The sequence below is a fragment of the Pleurodeles waltl genome, chromosome 3_1, assembly GCF_031143425.1.
Source record: "Pleurodeles waltl isolate 20211129_DDA chromosome 3_1, aPleWal1.hap1.20221129, whole genome shotgun sequence".
Classification (NCBI taxonomy): Eukaryota; Metazoa; Chordata; class Amphibia; order Caudata; family Salamandridae; genus Pleurodeles; species Pleurodeles waltl.
This window is the reverse complement of record NC_090440.1, coordinates 153,621,004-153,641,209: the sequence shown is the minus strand read 5'-3', so window position 1 is coordinate 153,641,209 and position 20,206 is coordinate 153,621,004. Positions and strand designations below refer to the sequence as shown.

Here is a 20,206-nt window from a genome sequence, read left to right as displayed (position 1 = left end):
CCGGTATATTTTCGCAAGCAAGTGAGGTTCTTCACCCGCAGTCAACACTATGTGCAACACCCCGTGGACAGCTGGTTCCGCATTGACCGTGTCCCAATGAGCCTTCAGGGTGTGCACCATCCTCCTGAATAGCAAAAATTGTCCCTGCGGTACTCCCTCCCCTACCAACTCAGCGAAGCTTCTCAGCACCCCTTCCTTGAATAGCCCCCCCGTTGTCTCTATCCCCGCTCTCCTCCAATGTCCCAATCCCAGCCCCGACTCTCCCCGGGCCCAGGGTCCATAGCTACAGCCGCCAATGGGAGAGCGGGGGAATACGGTGGGCCCACCCCGGTCCTCCTTTCGCACCGTTTCCAGCATTTCAGCGCCACATTACACATTATGTTGTCTCTAATGAGGGCAATTTTTCTGCCCACCATGCTTGCCGCTATCCGAGCTGTGTCCATTTCCCCGTTTACAGTAACCAGGTCTAGTCGTCCCCTGCCCGCCAGCCAGCCGGCCACCCATTGCAACTGGGCTGCCAGATAGTAGGCCTCGAAATCCGGGGCGCCCAGTCCCCCCAGCTGCGCCGGTCTGCAGATGGTCGAGAGCGCCGTTCTCCTGCGACCCTCGTCCCATATCAGCTCTCTAAGCAAGGCGTTCAGCTCTCGGAACCACGCAGAGGGGATCCATATGGGTAAGTTAGCAAAATAGTAGAGGAGGCGTGGAAGCATGATCATTTTTGAGAGCGCCACCCTGGCCATGATTGGTAGTTTCAGCGATCTCCAAAACCCCACCGAGGACCGCAGGGACCTGAGTGTCCCACCAAGATTACCGTCCCTAAGGTCGCTTAGTTCGTGAAATATTTGTATGCCCAGGTATTTGAAAGTCCGCGGGGCCCAGTTTACATCGGCTGGGCACGCATCGGGGCGCACGCTATCTGACAACACAGGAAACACATACGTTTTCCCTCGATTAAGTCGGAGTCCAGATAAGCCCCCAAAGTCTTCCAGTATCCCCAGTGCCCATGTGAGCCCACTTGTCCCGTCCCTCAGGTAGAGAAGGATGTCATCTGCATATAGGGAAACAATATGCTCCGCCGGACCCCAAAGGATACCCTTGCCCACTCCTTCACATCGTAGCTGCGATGCCAGAGGCTCGATTGCCAGGGCAAACAGTAATGGGGATAAGGGGCAGCCCTGCCTAGTTCCCCTGTATACTGGGTATGCACCGGAGATCGTCTTTCCGGTCTTAACTCTTGCTAGTGGGGATGAATACAGCAGGTCCACCCATTTCACCCATCCCTCCCCCAGCCCCATTTTTAGCATCACTGTCCTTAAATAGTCCCACCTGACAGAGTCAAAGGCCTTCTCGAAGTCTACCGAAAGTAGGACCCCCTCCGATGGCCTCAGGTCCTTGGGCATATGCAAGATCGTAAAAACCCGTCTCAGATTTAGAGAGGTACTACGGCCGGGGACAAAGCCGTTCTGGTCTGCGTGCACTAGCTTGGTCATAATAGGGAGTAGTCGAGCAGCCATAATCTTGCTAAGAATTTTGAAGTCACTGTTTAGCATTGATAAGGGCCTAAAGTCCTTCACCGAGGCTTCCCTATCTTTTGTCTTGGGGAGCGGCACCACCAGGGCCTCCCGCATCGTACAGGGTAATTCCCCATTTTGTAATGCCTCCGCATACAGCCCTGCCAGCTGGGGAGCCACCAGCGTCTTGTATTTTTTATAAAAATCCATGGGAAGACCGTCTGTTCCTGGGGTCTTCCCAGATGCTAACTGCTCTATTGCTTCATTTATTTCCTCCACCGATACTGGTCCCCCCAGGCTGTCTCTCTCCTCTGCACTCAGTGTTGGTAGTGGGGTTCGCTGCAAGTACCTATTAAAGGATTCCGTTCGCAATTCGCGGGGCTTCCCGTACAGCCGCGTGTAGTATTCCCTGAATGCGTCATTTATGGGGCCCGGCCTGAGCCTGCGAGATCCCTCCTGATCTATCACACATGTAATAGGCTCTCCTTGCCCCCCTGAACGGACCAGCCATGCCAGCATTCTCCCCGATCTGCCCTCCTCCGCCTGCAGGGATGCTAAGTATTTTTGCCTATCATGACACCGGAGCTGCTCTTCAACTCGGGAGTGTTCCCTTCGAGCACGGTTGTATTCTTTATTCTCCTGGGCTATCTCCCCCTGTCTCAGCTCCCCCTCATGCATAACCTTTTCCAGGTCGTTCAGCTCCATCTCAAGCGTGCGCCTCACCCCCACCGACTGCCCCAAACAGAAGCCCCTCGTTACCACCTTAAGCGCCTCCCACTCCATGGCCCTAGAGGAGGTGTACCCACTGTTTATCCCTATATGTTCTGCCAGGTGATCATGTAGGGCCGATCTGTACGCCCGGTCCTCTAGTGCCGAGGGAGTCAGTCTCCATGACGGTATGGGGGGTCTATCCTCCGAAGCCCTCAACGTTAATAGCAAGGGATTGTGGTCAGACAAGGTGCGGGCTAAGTATTCAGAGCGTGTCATATTATTTACCAGGCCAGCCGTGCAGACTACTCTATCGATTCTAGTGTGCACCCGGTGAAGGCCCGAGTAATACGAGTACTCTCTAGTTGTTGGGTGATGTACTCGCCAGACGTCCGACAACCCCCATGTGTCTAACCACTCGCCCAATCTTTTGGCTGTTTTAATTGTCGCTGCCCCTTGTAGCGGCGGAGTGGACCTGTCCATATTTATGTCTAACCGGCACATTGGCATGCTAGGTGTCTCGATAGGCTCGTCAAGAAGGGTACCTGATCTTGGTTAGGGGCATATATGCAGCTCAAAACCATCGGCATACCTTGCAGCCTCCCCTCTAATATCACGTATCTTCCCTCCCGGTCTATGTTGGAGGAGATCACCGTGAAGGGGACCCCCGCTCTGATCCATACTAACGCCCCTCTGGCATAGGCCGAGTATTCCGACGCGAACACCTGCCCCCTCCACCTGCGTCTCAGCTTCTCTCCCTCGCCAGGTGCCAGGTGAGTCTCCTGCAGCAATGCCACCTGTATGCCCCTTCTCTTTAAATAAGAGAGTATTTTGTGCCTTTTAGCTGGTGTGCCCATCCCCCTAACGTTCCAGGTCAAGAGATTATAATCTGCCATTTCACAATATCAGACTGGTACCATTGACCCCAGCTCTCCCAAACCCCGGAGTTGTCTCCACACATTCTCATGCCCATGCCACCATCTAGGTCCGCCACCCACTCTGCCATATTAACTTGAAACTGTTTGTCCCAACTCCCTGTCCCCAGGGCACCTCTTAAACAGTAGGTTGCCCAATAAACTGTGCAACAGTGCAACTTATTCATCCTCATATCAGCAGTACTCGCCATTTTGTTGGTTAGGCGAGGTTCTGGTCCGGGGGGTGGCCAAGTCCGGAGGGGCCGCTATTTCCATGACATGCCCTATCTCCGGGGTCCTCCGCAGGTCTCGGTCAGCCAAGTTCATCAGCCGTTTGCGGGGTCACCCTCGGGGCCCAGGTCGAATGTTCTGGGTCTCCCGCAGAGGACACCAGCGTGTCATCCGACTCATCCCCAGAACCATCCTGGGAGGATGCCTCACCGCCCATGCGTGCCGCTGCTTCCAGTGCGTCCTTCTTGCTTTTCTCTTTCTGCGTTTGTGTGGGCACCAGTCGTCTACGGTCTCTGGGCTTCCTCTCCTTCGGAGCCCGCCGAGCTCTGCCCCCAGTCGGGCCCACTCCTGTGGAACCTCCCGCCTGAGCGCTATGTGACTCCAGCCACTCCCATGCCTCCTCGGGGGATTGGAGAAACGTTGTCTTCCCCTCCAGCATCACTCTTAGTCTAGCTGGGTAGAGTAGCGAATACTGGATACCTTCGTCTCTTAGGGCTCTCTTGACTGACAGAAACGATGTTCGCTTATTCTGTACCTCCAGTGTAAAGTCCGGGTATAGCGTTACTTCCCCGTTTGCGACTTTAAATGGACCCGATTCCCTGGCCCTCTGCAAGAGAGTGTCCCTGTCTCTGTAGTGTAAGAGTTTAGCTATCACTGCCCGAGGAGGTCTACCCGGAGCCAGGGGTCTCGCCGGTACCCGGTTCGCCCGCTCCAGCGTGAAGAAAGGAGTGAGGCGCCCAGGCGCCACTGTCGCACTGAACCACTTCTCCAGGAATTCCACAATGTTCGTCCCCTCAGCCCCCTCCGGGAGGCCCACCACGCGTACATTGTTCCTTCTGTTCCTCCCCTCCGCATCTTCAGCCCTCTTTTCGAGGCGCGTCACCCTGTCGACCAGGGAGGTCACTTCAGCCGCCAGGTTTTTCTGTTTTGGTGTAATGTCCGCCAGCGCGGTTTCCGTTTCCTTGACTCTGTCTACCAGCTTATGGTGGTCTGCTCTCAGTAGACTCACTTCGACCGCGACCTGGCTGATCTCCCGCTGCAACGTTGTTTTTGTGTCCTCAATCGCCCCAAGTATTTTATCTAGGGTATCCTGGACTTTAACCTGCGTGTGACCCTGTAGGTCTATTTCCCCTCTCTCAGCCGAGGCCGCGGTATCCATGATTCTGTTCTTATGACGGCTTTTGGGGGACATTAGATCAGTGACGGGCCTCACCCCAGGGGCACCGACCGCCGCCCCAGCGATGCCTATGGTCTTCTTCTATATCGACACTCAACGCCCATCCTTGGCCTCACCGCTGTTCGCAGTCGGTTCTCAGCGATGTCCCCGCACCCCTATTAGGCCCACTGTTCTCGGGCCATGGCGCCGGAGGTTCCGAACCGGGACTCTCTGACCATCCGCTATCCCTTCCAGTGCAGCACCAGGCCCTCTAGCCCGTCGTAGCAGAGACTCTTCTGGGCTCTCTCAGTCACCAGTCAGAGAATATTCCTCTCCATTCCTTGCTCGCACCCGCTCATTTAGGGGTCCCTGGCATTCCAGCGCGCCCGGGGGAGTCCGCAATCCGGGCTGCTGGGCCTTCCCCCACCGCTCTACCCCAGAGCGCAATACGCCACTCACCAGCTCCACCAACAGATCCTCTTGCCTTGTCGGGTTACAGTTTCTCCAATGTCTACCGGAGTTCACCAGGGACTGTTCGCTCCACTTCTACCCTGTGCCTGGGCCAGAGCTCTTCCTCAACTCAAACAGCCTCGCTTCTTGCCCCCGGTTCACGCCTTCGTCATGGTGCCACCACACTCCATCGCTCTCTCTCTCAAAGGTCCCGTGCCGCCACTGGGCCCCTCTGGGGCCTCACCTGTGTCCAAGTGTTGCGTCGCCTCTCTTCTCTTCTGAGTGCAACTTCTTCTGGGGCCCCGGGTCCCAACCGGGGTCTCCACCGATGGAGGGAGACTCCCCCCGGCGACCCCCGCTATGCCCGGGCTCCCAGATCACCTCGGCCCACGTCTCTGCGCGAGGTCGCAACCCCGATCGCGTTCGCGACCTCGTACCCTCCGGGGGCTACTCGCCTCCAGGGGCGCAGTCCCGACGCACCACGACTGGGCGCAGCTTCTCCCAGGCCCCCGGGCCCTCCCCGGCTCCTCCGCCACCAAGGCAGGGCTCACCGGGGGTCGCCCGCCGCCTGGGGCCGTCCGCCTTCTCGCCTCCTCAGGCCGCGTCCCCAGGCAAGGCCGCGGCTTCTGCCTTGCGTTCGGGCCCTCGGCCCCGGGCTCCGCCGATAGGCCGTTTCCGCTCCCCGGCACTCTCCCGGATCGCCGTGGGGGCCCACCCACGCTCGGCCCCCTCCGCTAACACGGCCTCGCTGCCTGGACCCCGATCGGTCCGGAGAAGACGCGGTTCGAAGGGTTCACTCGCCGGCCCCTCCGGAGCGAAACAATCAGGCGTGCGCCATCTCCGGGTCCTTGGCCACGCCCCCCAGGCAAAATAGTTTTTAAAGCGTTTTTTGAAGAACAACAAAATGAATGTATACTGAAAAGTGGGGATGTGCAAAATTTCCGTAATATGCTTTGGCGGTAATAAACAAAATCATAAAATAACGCATAATTATGTGAAATATAAATATGGCAAAGTTGTGAAAAAAACTCAAGTACCATGAATGACAGCTGATCGCGTTCTGGTTAGTCATGTTCACGTAAAACAGCCACCAACACTGTGTCAAGGCATGATTTTGCTTTGCCGGCGTAGTTTCAGATTACACCACCTTAATTTCACCAGGGACTACTAAAAAGCTTGTGTTTGCTGATTAAATTAGTGTTACTAAAAAAATAATTTAAGACGATATTTGTTTGATAATACATGTCTCGATCGATCTGCTGTCAGTGGACTGAGATTTGTGCATTTGTAATTTTTCCACCTAGCCCCTGCACCCTCTAGATATTGAGACATGCAGCTTTCATTCTTTCTCCGCTGGGAGGTCCTTTCAGCAGGGAGTAACTTGGGACCTGTGCCAGCCCGCACTGGGTCAAAGCACATCCTATCCTTTTGACCAGTGCCTATTGGAAGGCAGTGAGTGCCACTGCACAGCCCCAAATTATGACAACTTTGACGTCCTGCTGCTTAGTCACTCTGAGCACCACAAGGGTGGACTTGGTAGTGTCTTCTTTGAGAGCAGTTCGAGAGTTATGAATGAAGTATCACTTCCCCAGTTATCCTGCTTTAATGTGTTCCTACTGGTGCTCAATGGCAGAAGGGAGCCACTTTATTTTTTCCAAATGTACAGCTGTGCGGTTTGTGTGCTGAACTCCTGGTATATGCTGATCTGTCTGCCTACGCTTTAGAACATCCAGGCCTATTTATTCTTGCCAATAACGGAAAAATAGCTACTGTAAAAGTATGTTGTGTCTGGCTTATGGAACTTGTATGACATCTAAGTTTATCACTTTTTCATCTACTTGTTATTTTTACTTCAGCAACTGACAAAGTAGCTTTACTCGTGGGAAATAACAACTACACACACCATCCAAATCTTCTGGCTCCAATGATGGATGTGTTTGAACTGACTGTTCTTCTGAGGCAGCTAAATTTCCGTGTGGTTTCCCTTCTCGATTTAACCAAAGATGAAATGCTAATTGCAGTCGGACAGTTCTTGCAGCTTCTTGGCAAGGGAGTGTATGGTGAGTCAATCAGTAATCAGGAATCACAAAGTATAGAATTGTGGTTTATATTTTGGGACTGAATAGCGAAGGAAACTGTATACAAATTTGACAAGTTTATAAATATTATTTCTTGTTAATTGAGCAAAGATAACAGTGTGTTTCGGGTATCTGTGTGTTTAAACTATTAAAATAAATATATATATACGTGTATTGTATAATTAATATATGTATAGCTATATATGTATATATATATATATATATATATACGTGTGTGTGTGTATATATATATATATTGGGTTTTTTTTCTTTAAAAAGGACTTAGTTAAGCTACCTTTTTTTATTGCAAACCAAAACGTGTGACCTTCACCAGTTGAGGAAGTAATACGATTGTAATTCCCTTCTACGCAATGTACTACTAGGGGTGGCTCCTCCGTTAGGGCGGCGGAGCATCACCCCAGAAGCTGCAAAACCTTTAACAAACGAAACAGTAATAAAACCTTCTTTATTATTGTGCTGGTTGTTAACGGAGCGGGGCCATGGGGGTGAGGAGCAATGAGGGGAGAGCACTGTGCATAGTACATCATTAATTGTTATAGTCTTATGTACCACTTGAGCATCCATAATTGCCCCCACATCTCCTTCCTCAAATTTTCCTTGTTCTTTCACAAATAGTACTGAGTTTTTAAAAACATTGTCATCTTCCACAACATCTTCCACACTGTCTTCTAGTAAAGCAGATACTCTCTTTTTTTGTTTATTTTTGTAAATCTGTTTATTGTGATTATCAAACATAGAACTATGACAACATTATACTTTCGAGACAATACGGCGGGGTATATCGCCTGGAGAGAGGCAGATTGCACTGATCACAAAATGCTGAAAGAAACTTATATACCATATAGAAACAAAAATCATACATGAACAAAATTTACATAAACTACTAAAAGAAATAGAAAGGGGAAATTAAATAGTAAAATAATGAGTGCGAGGTGCCAGTGGGGAACTACTCGATGGGAGACCCATACGTATGCTGTGGGCGATGAGGAGGGGACGGGGGCAGAGGAGGAGCAGGGGACAAGCCAGATGTCGTATATCTTGACCGCGAGGGAGGGGTCATGAGGGAAGCCACTACACTACCCGACACATCAGGGTTGTCCCTTTGGTCAGTGACGCGCGTGTTGTCTGCGGGGTGTTCCATATTTCAGTTGTATTAGTCTAACATCTCTGGTGGGTGTTGATTGCGGCTTACTATTTGGATATCATGTCAGCAGTTCATGGGGGCTTAGTGTCATCCTTTTCCTTCAGCTTTTCTATGAATGAGTCCCAGATGTCTATACCTTTAATTGCCACACCAGTGTCTCGTAGTGTATGCAGGACTCGCATTTCAGCGTTAGCCCAGTGCAATAGGTCATTGGTCCATCTGTGTGTATCAGGGGGACTGGGTGATTTCCATTGTGTTGCGATTAATCGCTTGAATATGATAAACGCTAAGTCTATGCATCTGTGTTTTTGCTTGTCTTTGCCTCGTTTTTGGCGTTCCCCTAATAGACAGGAGTCTGGAGTAGGAGCAAGGGGCAACTCAATAATCTCTGCAGTCTGTTTTGTGACTTCATGACAAACACGGAATAGCGGTGTGCAGTCCCAGGTCATGTGGTAGAAATCTGCCTCCTAATTACCACATCTCGGACAGTCAGAGTTAGCTTGCGGGTACTTGCGTTTTATCCGGGCCGGAGTCAGATACGTCTGATGTAGATAGTTGAATTGGGTATACCTAAAGCGGGCATTGCATGATACTTCCAACGTGGTTGTGAAGGCCGTTGTCCATGATTGTGGAGTGAGGGGTGTATGGATGGCCATTTCCCATTTGGACTTTTCCTGTAGTTGCTCCTCTTCTGGACAATTTGGCAATGTATTGTATAGCTAGGAAATGCCTGCCTGCTTCCCAGATCCTGAGAGCAATTCATGTAGGATGGGTGATACTTGTGGTTCGTTGCTGCCGTTTCCCCATGTACCGCGTATAAGACATTGTAGTGCCCCATATGTAATAAATCCGCCTACCTCTAAGTTATGTACATTTGCCAGAGCCTCGTATGAAAGAAGTTGGCTCTCAACAAACAATTTACCTATTGTTTGTATACCTTTTGCAGTCCAACATGTGAGGTCCAGCTTGCTCTGCAATGCGTCTACTCCTGGTATAGCAGGCAATGGGATCTTGGGTGAATATGGTGGTACGCTAAGCAGATGCTCTCTTACCCACATTCTGGTACACTATAACAAAATGGTTGATTCTTTTACATTTAAAGCATTTTTTGCCTCTAGCAGGACAATGTTTAAATAGATTGATATGTGATTTAGAGCTGAGGTGTGTACTCAGAGATGTATTAGTTGTCATATTAGGCCTGTTAGTTGTCATATTTGGCACATTTGACTTAACTGATTTTCCTTTTGCAATAATGACTCCCTAGTCGCTAATGCAGCTACTACTCCAGACATGTTTTCCACATTAACTGTGTTGAAAGAATTAATGCACCTTTCTACATCCTTTGCAATCTCTATAGATTCTTGCAACGTTGGATTGCGATGTCTCAGTAGCTGTTCTTGACTCTTCTCTTTGGAACAACGTATTATTAATTGATCCCTGAGATATATATATATATATATATATATATATATATATATATATATATATATGAAAAAACTAGTGGCAGTCGCCACTAGGTAGTTATAGTTAGGACCAAGTTTTTATAGAAAGAGCATGTTTTGTTTTGCTAGTAACTTTGATGCCACTTGACGACTCTTCACCTCAGTATTTTCCAAGAAAATACACGTTCACTTGAGCTGCTGTCTGGAAAGTTTCAGGGTGATCTGTCCGGGGGAGGGGGCATGAGAAAAAGGGTGGTCCCAAAACACTTTTCCCCATTCATTTTTTCATAGGGATTTTGAACAGCGATAGCTGTGAAACTACTGGAGGGAATTACACCAAATTTGGCAGAAAAGTAGGTCCTGGTCCAGAAGGTAGCCATTTCTTGTTTTGGTATAAATTCGTTCAGTAGTTTTAGAGAAGTTAAAGAAAATCCAAATTTGTATATATAGGGACACAAAGGATTTGCATTCCCTCCCGATCTTGTGCTGAGATCTGATTGGCGGACAACACTTCAGTTATAGTTAGAGTTTCCTTAGGAACTATAGCACATGCCCTAAGGTAACTATAACTCACACCCTCATCATGCACTGCCAGTGACCCCACAAATTACGGCAACTCATGACATCTTTGATAACATAATTGAAAATATCAGTGTAATATTTGCAGTAAAGGTTTTGATGAAAAAACTGTGTATGGCAGGGGCGCAAGTTATAGTTACCTTAGGACACGAGTTATAGTTACTTGAGGTAACTAACTGGTGATTTTCTACGGTTTCATACGTTGAAAATGTGAGCCTAACGCCTAACTATAATGTCCCTGTAACCTTTGTTTTTTTCATTGTATATATATATATCAACTTCAGCTCCAATTTCACAATCAACAGCAAGCGTACTTAAGCTAGAAATGTAAACATCAACTCACTCATCAACTAATTGGTGTTGTATGTAGTAATGAAATCTCTCTAAAACAATGTGTGGTGGTTCTACAAATCTTTTTTTAACCTGTCCAGCGCTTCCGTAAAGATATCATAATCCCCTGCCTCCATTCCCTGTGGAGTTGGTAAGGGAGATAGATGTTCAAACATATCTCTGCGTCCATTCCCATTAACTTCAATAGTAAATCTTTTTTTCTTTGAACATCGAATGTATTACCAAAAATATTTAATAAACAGTTTTTAAAATTGCGTAACCACTTTTCCCACTTCATGCTAGGTTGGTTTGGTCCCTTAAAAAATGGTGGTGGTGGATTCCCACAAACTGCAGACAAGATAACAATAAATTTGCACAAATATAGGAGAAATGGACCTAGTGACCTTTTCCACAATATATTAGCATATACACACTAACAGTCTTCAAATATGCTGTTGAATGAGTTACTATCATATCATTGTCAGTTTCTCACACCATATTTGAGTACCTGCAATTTGAGAAATATGCCCAATTACCAAGACAGTAACAATTACCATCATGCACTGCCTCCCAACACACTTGTGCACAAACTAGTTGTTTTACTAAGTGTGCGTGTCACTGAACATCGCGCTGTAACTTGCCTAGCAGTCTGAGTAATGTGTGCGTTTTTCTGATAATTGTTTGCTCGTCATAGAAACTTGTTGCGTTAACCTCTGCACTTAAGTATTGTGTGCATGTTAGAAATGGGGTCTTTGGTTGGCAGTCAGGTTACCCCCTGTCCTGGCAAGGACTCTCACTCTAGTCAGAGTAAATGAGAATCACCCTCAGCTAACCCCTGCTCACCCCCTTGGTAGCTTGGCACGAGCAGGCAGGCTTAACTTCAGGGTGCAGAGGTATAAAGTATTTGTACCAACACACACAGTAACTTAATGAAAACACTACAAAATGACACAACACAGGTTTAGAAAAATAGAAAATATTTATCTAAACAAAACAAGACCAAAAACGACTAAAATCCACAATACACAAGTCAAGTTATCAATTAAAAACCAAAAAGAGTCTTCATGTAATTTTAAACACAACACTAACACTGTTAGTGTGAAAATTTACCTGGGTGCGTAAAAAATAACCGCGCACTGGCGAGTGTGCGTCAACAGGGGCTTGCAATGCGTCGATATCACTCACAAGCGAGACCTTGCGTCGTTTCTCTTTCACTCTAGTTGGCATGCGTTGTTTCTTCTCTCCGCAGGAGAGCGATGTGTCAATTCGAACCGCACTCTCGGGTCCGGGCAGGCGTTGCATAGTTTTTGCATGCCCAGCGAGGTTTACGTCAGGATCCTGCCGCACAATGATCCGAAAACCACGCAGCGTGGGTTGCAATCTCACCGGTCTCCATCAGCGATGCTTTGCATCATTCCTCCAGCCGCGGGCGTTGATCTTCCGGTCACGTTGCAGGCGAGAGTGGATTTTCAGCTGCGAAGCCGGCGGGGCGTTGATTTTTCAGCTAAAGATTGGAGTTGCATCAATCTTTTCCCTGCACGGCGGTTGGTGCGTGAATTTCTTATTATTGGGCTGCCAGCTTCTCCTTTCAGGGTCCCAGGAACTGGATGGGCACCACTTGGCAGAGCAGGAGTCTCAGCAGAGGCTCCAGGTGCTGGCAGAGAAAAGTCTTTCCTGTCCCTGAGACTTGAAACTACAGGAGGCAACCTCTAAATCAAGCCCTTGGAGAGTTCTCCACAAGAAGGAAGGCAACACAAAGTCCAGTCTTTGTCCTCTTGCACAGGCAGAAGCAGCAACTGCAGGATAGCTCCACAAAGCACAGTCACAGGCAGGGCAGCTCTTCTTCCTCAGGTCTTCAGCTCCTCAGCTCTTCTCCAAGCAGAGGTTCCTCTTGGTTTCCAGAAGTGTTCTAAAGTCTGTGATTTTGGGTGCCCTTCTTATACCCATTTTGCCCTTTGAAGTAGACCTACTTCAAAGCAAAGTCTCTCTTGTTTGTGAAATCCTGCCCAGGCCAGGCCCCAGACACTCACCAGGGGGTTGGAGACTGCATTGTGTGAGGGCAGGCACAGCCCTTTCAGGTGTGAGTGACCACTCCACCCCTCCCTCCTAGCACAGATGGCTCATCAGGAAATGCAAACTACACCCCTGCTCCCTTTGTGTCACTGTCTAGTGAGAGGTGCAACCAGCCCAACTGTCAAACTGACCCAGACAGGGAATCCTCAAACAGGCAGAGTCACAGAAATGGTTTAAGGAAGAAAATGCTCACTTTCTAAAAGTGGCATTTTCAAACACACAATCTCAAAATCATCTTTACTAAAATTGTGAGCTCAGAGACCCCAAACTCCACAGGTCTAGCCGCTCCCAAAGGGAATCTACACTTTAATCATATTTAAAGGTAGCCCTCATGTTAACCTATGAGAGGGACAGGCCTTGCAACAGCAAAAAAACGGATTTAACAATATTTCACTGTCAGGACATATTAAACACATTACTATGGGGGTCATTATGACCCTGGCGGAAGGCGGAGAAGCGGCGGTAAGACCACTAACAGGCTGGCGGTCTTTTTTTTTGTATTATGACCATGGCGGTTACCGCCATGGCCATCCGCCGGTTCTCCGTTCCACCCGCCGGGCTGGAGACCGGGGTCTCCAGCCCGGCGGCCGTCGCCATACCGCCACCGGTATTTAGACCCAGCTTACCGCCATGGATTTCATGCGATTTGAAACCGCCATGAAATCCATGGCGGTAAGCACTATCAGTGCCAGGGAATTCCTTCCCTGGCACTGATAGGGGTCTCCCCCACCCCCCACCTCCACCCTGACTCCCTCCCCTGCCCCCCCACCACCCCTGCCACCCCCCAAAGGTGGCAGGACCCCCCTCCCCACCCCGACCCCCAACATAACAACACTCATACACACACGACACGCACGCAGGCACCCCCAACACACATACACGCACACACACCAACATACATGCAAACATCCACACACACAGTCAGACACGTACATCCACATTCAAACATACACGCACACATCCATACAGACATAACTACAGACATACATGCACCCATTCCCATATACACAACACCCCCGCAAGCATACACGCACTCACACACCCCCTCTACATACACACACGCACACCCCCACGCACGCACACAACACACAACACCTCCCCAGTCCCCTCCCCTCACGGACGATCGACTTACCTGGTCTGACGATCCTCCGGGAGCCATGGGGGCTGCTCCGCCGACACCACACCGCCAACAGAACACCGCCACGCCGAATCACAGGACGTGATTCGCTGGGCGGGGTTCTGTTGGCGTGGAGGTGGAGCAACCTCCAGTTCCCCGCCGCCCGTCAGTATGGCTGTTGGCGGCTCTCCGTCCGTAAAAGGATGGAGAGCTGCCAACGGTCATAATAGGCCGAGCGGCAAACCGCCACCACTGGCGGTCTTCCGCACGGCGGTCCCTCGGCGGTCTTGGAAAAAGACCGCCGAGTTCAAAATGACCACCTATATGTCTTACCCTAACCATACACTGCACCCTGCCCTTGGGGCTACCCGGGGCCTACATTAGGAGTGCCTTACATGTAAGAAAAAGGAAGGTTTAGGCCTGGCAAGTGGGTACACTTGCCAAGTCGAATTTACAGTTTAAAACTGCACACACAGACACTGCAGTGGCAGGTCTGAGACATGATTACAGAGCTACTATTGTGGGTTGCACAACCAGCGTTGCAGACCCACTAGTAGCATTTGATTTACAGGCCCTGGGCACCTCTAGTGCACTGTACTAGGGACTTACCAGTAAATCAGATAGGTCAATCATGAATAAACCGATCAACCATGCATACACAGAGAGCATATGCACTTTAGCACTGGTTAGCCGTGGTGAAGTGCTCAGAGTTCAAAAGCCAACAGAAACAGGTCAGAAAAAATAGGAGGCAGGAGGCAAAAAGATTGGGGTTGACCCTGCATAAAGGAAAAATTCTAAAATGCGTGTCGCAGAAGCTTGTTGCACTAAACTCTACACAGAACTATTGTGTGCGGGTCACATACGTTTATCGCGCTGCCCTCTGTTTCCTTTTCTACCAGTCCCGTGATTCCATCTGGTCGTGCACTGCCTTCACTGCCTCTAGATCTTAACCGTTTGCACAAGACTCTCAATAAGCGTGCACTTCTGTGAGCTGGTTTTGCGAGCCAGCCGTCAGTTGCTGCCACAAACCTGGACTAGCCTTTAGTTGTCTTCACAGTTCCTCCCTCACGCTGATGCTTATTTCTTTGTAACTCACAACATACAAATCTCCTAAGGTGATGAAACACACTCCTTACTTCTTATGCTTTGAAAGTCGTAGCCAGGCGTCTTCCAATTTAGCAGCCGAAAGAGTTTCTTACTGTCGCACCAGTAGCAAGAAGGTAAGCAGAGTAGGTTAAAATACATAATCTACTTCATGGATGCTCCTCTGGGTTCAAATCCATATCGTCACCAACATGTAGTAGTATAAAAGATCCTCAGTTAATATTGTAGTCTTTATTGGAGCATCCACACACCAAGAGCAAAGCAGCACAATTGAAAAGAATACTCCATGGAACTTGGAACATAAGATGAGCATAAACACAATGGCACCAATGATGTTAAAAGACAATAGCCACAAATTAGACTGTCCGCTATTGTGCACCTAAACTGTAATGGAACACTTAACATTCTGCTAACAGTTTATTAAGAACATTACTACAGTAGGCTTATGCTTGATGTAAGAATTGACATTAACACATTAACAACTGGACCAAGATTAATTTATTTAAAAGGTGTTTACTAGCTACCAGTAGCTTATGGGTGCTACACAGTTTATTTTGTGTGGGGCACACAGCGTACATGAGCTGTATAATTACACTGTAGGTACTACTCATGAAAGCCAAACAGGCCCAACGGCCTTTGATATCAGGCAGATGAACCAAGCACATCCACATCTTTGCAAGTGTTCTGCTTAGGGTGTGAATGGGCAGATTATTGTGATCGTATTTAGTGATAGAGCTCCTACAGGGTGGTTAGGTGGCATCCAGGCCTATATCTTTGGCAGCATCTTATCTAGCTGCAGATTCCTTACCTTAGAATATTCCCCAGGCATCAGACTCGATCTAAACACTTTTGAGCAGTAGTTCTGTGTTCTGGTAGGTGGTGGCATTTCACGCTGCATAGGCGTCATTTGCACCGGAAGTGACGTGCATGGTGTCTATATAGACACCACCCCATCGCGCTGACAGCAATTTCTTTTCACCACATGCTACACCAATAGCGTGGTGCCACAAAGAATGCTGACATACTGGTTTGTATTACTAAGGCCCTCAGAAGGGAGACCCTGCTGAATCAGTAAGGGTCAGTAAGGAATCTGCGGCTAGATAGGGACTGTACCAGATAAGGCATTACTTCTGCCGCAGATTCCTTACTTCAGAATAGATATCCAAGCAGTATCTTCCCGGAGGTGGGTCTTCAAACAGATTAGGCCAAAAAGTCCTACAGTAGTGAACTGGCAAAGCTCCCTTTTAACGGACCTTTCACAGCAGACCTGACCAACCAGGCAGTAGTGCTTGGTGAATGTGTGCAAAGACAGCTACGCTGCTGGCTGGCAAATGCCCAGAACAGGGACCCTGTGAGGTAACGCAGTGGATGGAGCTTTGGCTCTGACAGAACCGGCACTCAAGCCCTCAGGGGGTTGCTTCTTGGCTAAATGTGTAGTAGATCTTTTTGCAGGGCACTATCCTTCGTGAGATGGTTTATACTACAAAAAGTTAGTTGATCCTCCTCCTGAAACTCTCTTGTGCTATCAATGTGGACAATGGTGTTCTTTTTGGGTCCAGATGGTGGAGTCTCTCCTCTTCTTTGGAAGGGTGAAACAGAGCAAAGAAGATAGGCAAGGTGATGTTTTGGCCTACATGAACGGATGTGACAACCTTCAGAAGGACGGAGAAAAAACTCCCAAGAACCGGCTTGCCTGGATAAAAGGTGATATAAGGGGGGGTGTACAGAGAAAGCCTGCAGTTCCCTCACTCTCCTGGCCGATGTTATGGCCACTAGAAAGGCTGCCTTGATAATCAGCAAACAAAGTGGAAAATTGTGTAATGGCTTATAGGGAGCGCACATGAGGAAGGTAAGGGCCAGGTTAAGATCACACTGGGGCATAATGAATGGCCTGGGAGTAGACTTGTGTTGTAGTTCTTTGAGGAGCCTGGTCACAACGGGTGACTTGAACAAAGGAGGTTGGTCAGGAAACTGCAAGAAGTCTGGAATGGCAGACAGATAACCTTTAACATTGCCCAGAGCTGAGTCCTGCTGGGCCAAAGGAAAAAATAAAAAAAGAACCTGGGATAAGGGTGCAGAAGCGGGGGAGGGAATATGTTTTTGGATGCACACCATACCACAAATTTGTCCTAACTGCAGATGTACACCGTCTTAGTGGAGGGATGCTTGACTACCAGAATAACATCACAGACTACGGGAGGAAGGTCAAAAGCTGTCAACTGTTGCATCTCAATCTCCACAAAAGAAGACAGAGGGTGCGCAGGTTTGGGTAAAGAACCCTCTTCTGCTGCTGTGACTGAAATATCCTCCTGAATTGGTAGCCTTATCGGAGAACACCAGAAAGAAGCAGGAATAGCAACCACGACCTTCTTCTGATGCCGATATCCTCTTGATGGCTCCTTTGGCCAAAGAGCCAACACTTCTTGATGAAGCAAGGATGTATGGTCCTCTGTCAGATGGTCATAAGTGAATGGCATGGGTGAAGGGGGTTCCAGGAAAGGAATGGAGTATCTCTTCTGGATGATTTGGAAAACCCACTTGTCATATGTTATCGACTTCCAGTGGGGCAGGTGATGTCGGATCCTGCCACCCATGCTGCTAAGAGGGCAAACTAAAGGGGTTTCTAGGCTGCTGGGGGAGTGGTGGACTAACCCACATTACCTGGGGTAACCGCTTCCATGGCCATGAAAAGGCTGGGAACCCTGATGGCCTTATGGTGGCTAGGCGTAAAGGATGTGGTTGATAGCCTGTACTGTAGCCGCAGAAGGGGTGAAAGGCAAATTGGGGTTGTCGAGCGGCCATGAATAGGCCCAAGGACCTGGCCATAGGTATGCTATCCATGAAACGCTCCAGTGCCGAGTCTGCTGTCTCACCAAACAGGCGAGAGCATCAAAGGGAATGTCCATGAGTGAGGCTTAGACATCCCCCAAGAAACTAGTGGTTCTCAACCAGTCGTGGCTTCTCAGTGCCACTGATGATGACCACACTCTGCTCAACAAGTCGGTTGCATCAAGTCACCATTTGATGATGAAATGTGCTGCATCTCGCCCATCAGCAATCGCTTGAGAGAGTATAGCTTGGGCCTCCTTGAGTCCACTGGGCAATACAAGCACAACTGAAGCCAACATAGTGTTCTGGGATAAGCCCAAAAGGCGCTTGGTGTTCAGAGACCTCAATGCTAGGCTGGCGTAAGAGAACATCCTCATACTGAAGGTATCCAGCCTTTGGACTCCCTGTCCCGTGGAGTGGTAGAAAGCGTGCTATGATTGATCCTAGAAATGGAGGCTTGTGTCACCAAACTCTACGGGGTGGGGTGCTGAGTGAGGAAACGGGGGTCTCCAGGAGTGGTGCGATGGTGGCTGACAATTGTCCAGTGCACAGGAGCCCCTATGAAGGGCTTGAACCATGCCCCATGGAGGACATCTGTAAAGGCTTCACTGAATAGGAGTAAAGGTTTAGAAGGGGGTGACCCCGGCTGAATCATCTCTGTCAAGATGTTCGCTTTGACTACCACTGTTGGCAGCTGAAGGTCTAGGACCTCAGATGCCCTCCACACTACGATTGCAAATGGGGCACCCTCCTCCATAGCCACGGTAGGGGGAGAGACCAGGTCAGTATGTGGTGAGGTGTCCAAACATTGACATCCCTCAGGTCCTCTTACGAGTTGCCCTCTGCATAGGTATCTCAATGTATTGTTGCGTTTCATAGATATGTTCATAGTAATCACCTTCATCATTGTCTTCGTACTTAATGTTAATTTTTGAGGGACTGTGAGTGGTACGAAATGGGCCATCATGATCTGAGTTCTCCCCATCCAACAGATGACCTGGTGGGAATGGTGACACCTCACTAGTAAGGTGTGTTCTGTGCGAAGCAACTCTTGCATTGGTTTGTCGTTGACGTCAGGTCCGGTGTCAATTGCAACAATGATGGTTTCTTCGACGATGGTCTCATCATTGATGATGGTGTTTTTGCTGACAGTTGTGCCATCGTGGAAGGTCACATTAATGAAGCCTTTATCTTTGGTGTTGTCTCTGTTGACGTAGTTGGGGCCGTCGTCACTGCTGCAAACTGTGACATTTTTGATGGCGCTGAGGGCATTGACAAGAGCTTTGTCTGTATTTCAAACTTGCTGGCTCTGAGGAAGATTTTCCAGATGTAAAGCCAGAACGGAAGAGGGAGTGGTAGGCTCTGATCCTTTAGCCTTTGAGGAGATTTTCTCCTTTTTCTGTTTGTGAGAAAAGTCTTTTGAAGACTCATGGTGATTCTTTTTCATTGCTTATATATGTATCCCTGGTGATCCCTGTTGCGACCACTCTCTTTTTTTACCTTCAGTTTGAGGGAATGGAAATTTCACTGTCCTCTTCCTCAGAAATGGTAGACTTTTTTGCTTTTAGCTTTTGTAACCATGATAAAAGGCCTCCCTTTCTAACATTGAGAGTTTTGGATGAAAAAGTACGGCACATTTTACAGTCCTTTACCTTGTGGACAGGATGAAGGCAGTAGAATAGCTCTTTGAAAGAGTCTGCAGAGTGTAACCTCTTCTTTCCACAGGGTCTGAAAAGTCCCTTTTTTAATGTCTCTGACATATTTATCTCATGCTCTGATAGATGAAACAGCAAAAGTGCCTTTTGATGACTAAAATCAGGGTAGAATTTGAAGAACTGAGCAAAGCTCAGGGAGATTTCCTTTCACACAATCTGAGGGCGATGCCTCTGCAGGAAGTGTTCTAGCAGGTGCTGTCGCCTGTTTGACTTGAGTTTCTTTCTTTATAAATGATGTGGATAAGGTATTAAAGTCAATGCGTTTTGCCATTATGAGCTATGTATGATGTTTCTACTGCTTTGGAAGGTACCATGAGACTCCCACCTCGACAATGGAGAAGATTCAAGCATGTGAATCTATGAAAGATACCAGTAATAGAGAACAAGAGTTACAGGTAAGTAGCAAGTTTCATACATGGCGTGGCAGTCTTTGCAGGTCTTCGAGTGTAGTTCATCTCCAACCATCAGAGGCAAACCATGTGACAGTCTGTCGAAGACATCTCTGTGGCACACCAGGAGATGCGATCTCGAAAAAATGCCTTGATAAAGAAGTCATTCAAAAAAGACGAATTCTCTATCAGTTGTGGATATATTGTGGGGATTGATGAGGGACAGGATGACTATACTGCATTACATGTCCATTCATAATATTGTGTTCGGATAAAACACAAAGCATAAAAGTAGTTCTAAGACAAAGAATAATATCACTCCACTTATGAGATTTTTCCTGAACCTAACAAGAAGATATATTTGTTGCAGTGTGAAGATTGTGGGCAGAAACCCACTGTGTTGAACATACAACTT

The 20,206-nt window shown here is 48.4% G+C and overlaps 1 protein-coding gene across 3 annotated transcripts in view; it reads left to right on the top strand.

Moving 5' to 3' along the window:
• The window catches only part of LOC138283857 (mucosa-associated lymphoid tissue lymphoma translocation protein 1-like), a 977,541-nt gene that overhangs the window by 669,340 nt on the left and 287,995 nt on the right, over window positions 1-20,206 (top strand). For all 3 annotated transcript variants that reach the window (XM_069222019.1, XM_069222018.1, XM_069222020.1), the window contains one exon: window positions 6,827-7,030. In XM_069222019.1, coding sequence (XP_069078120.1) covers window positions 6,827-7,030 — 204 coding nt within the window. The remainder of the gene's footprint in view (window positions 1-6,826; window positions 7,031-20,206) is intronic.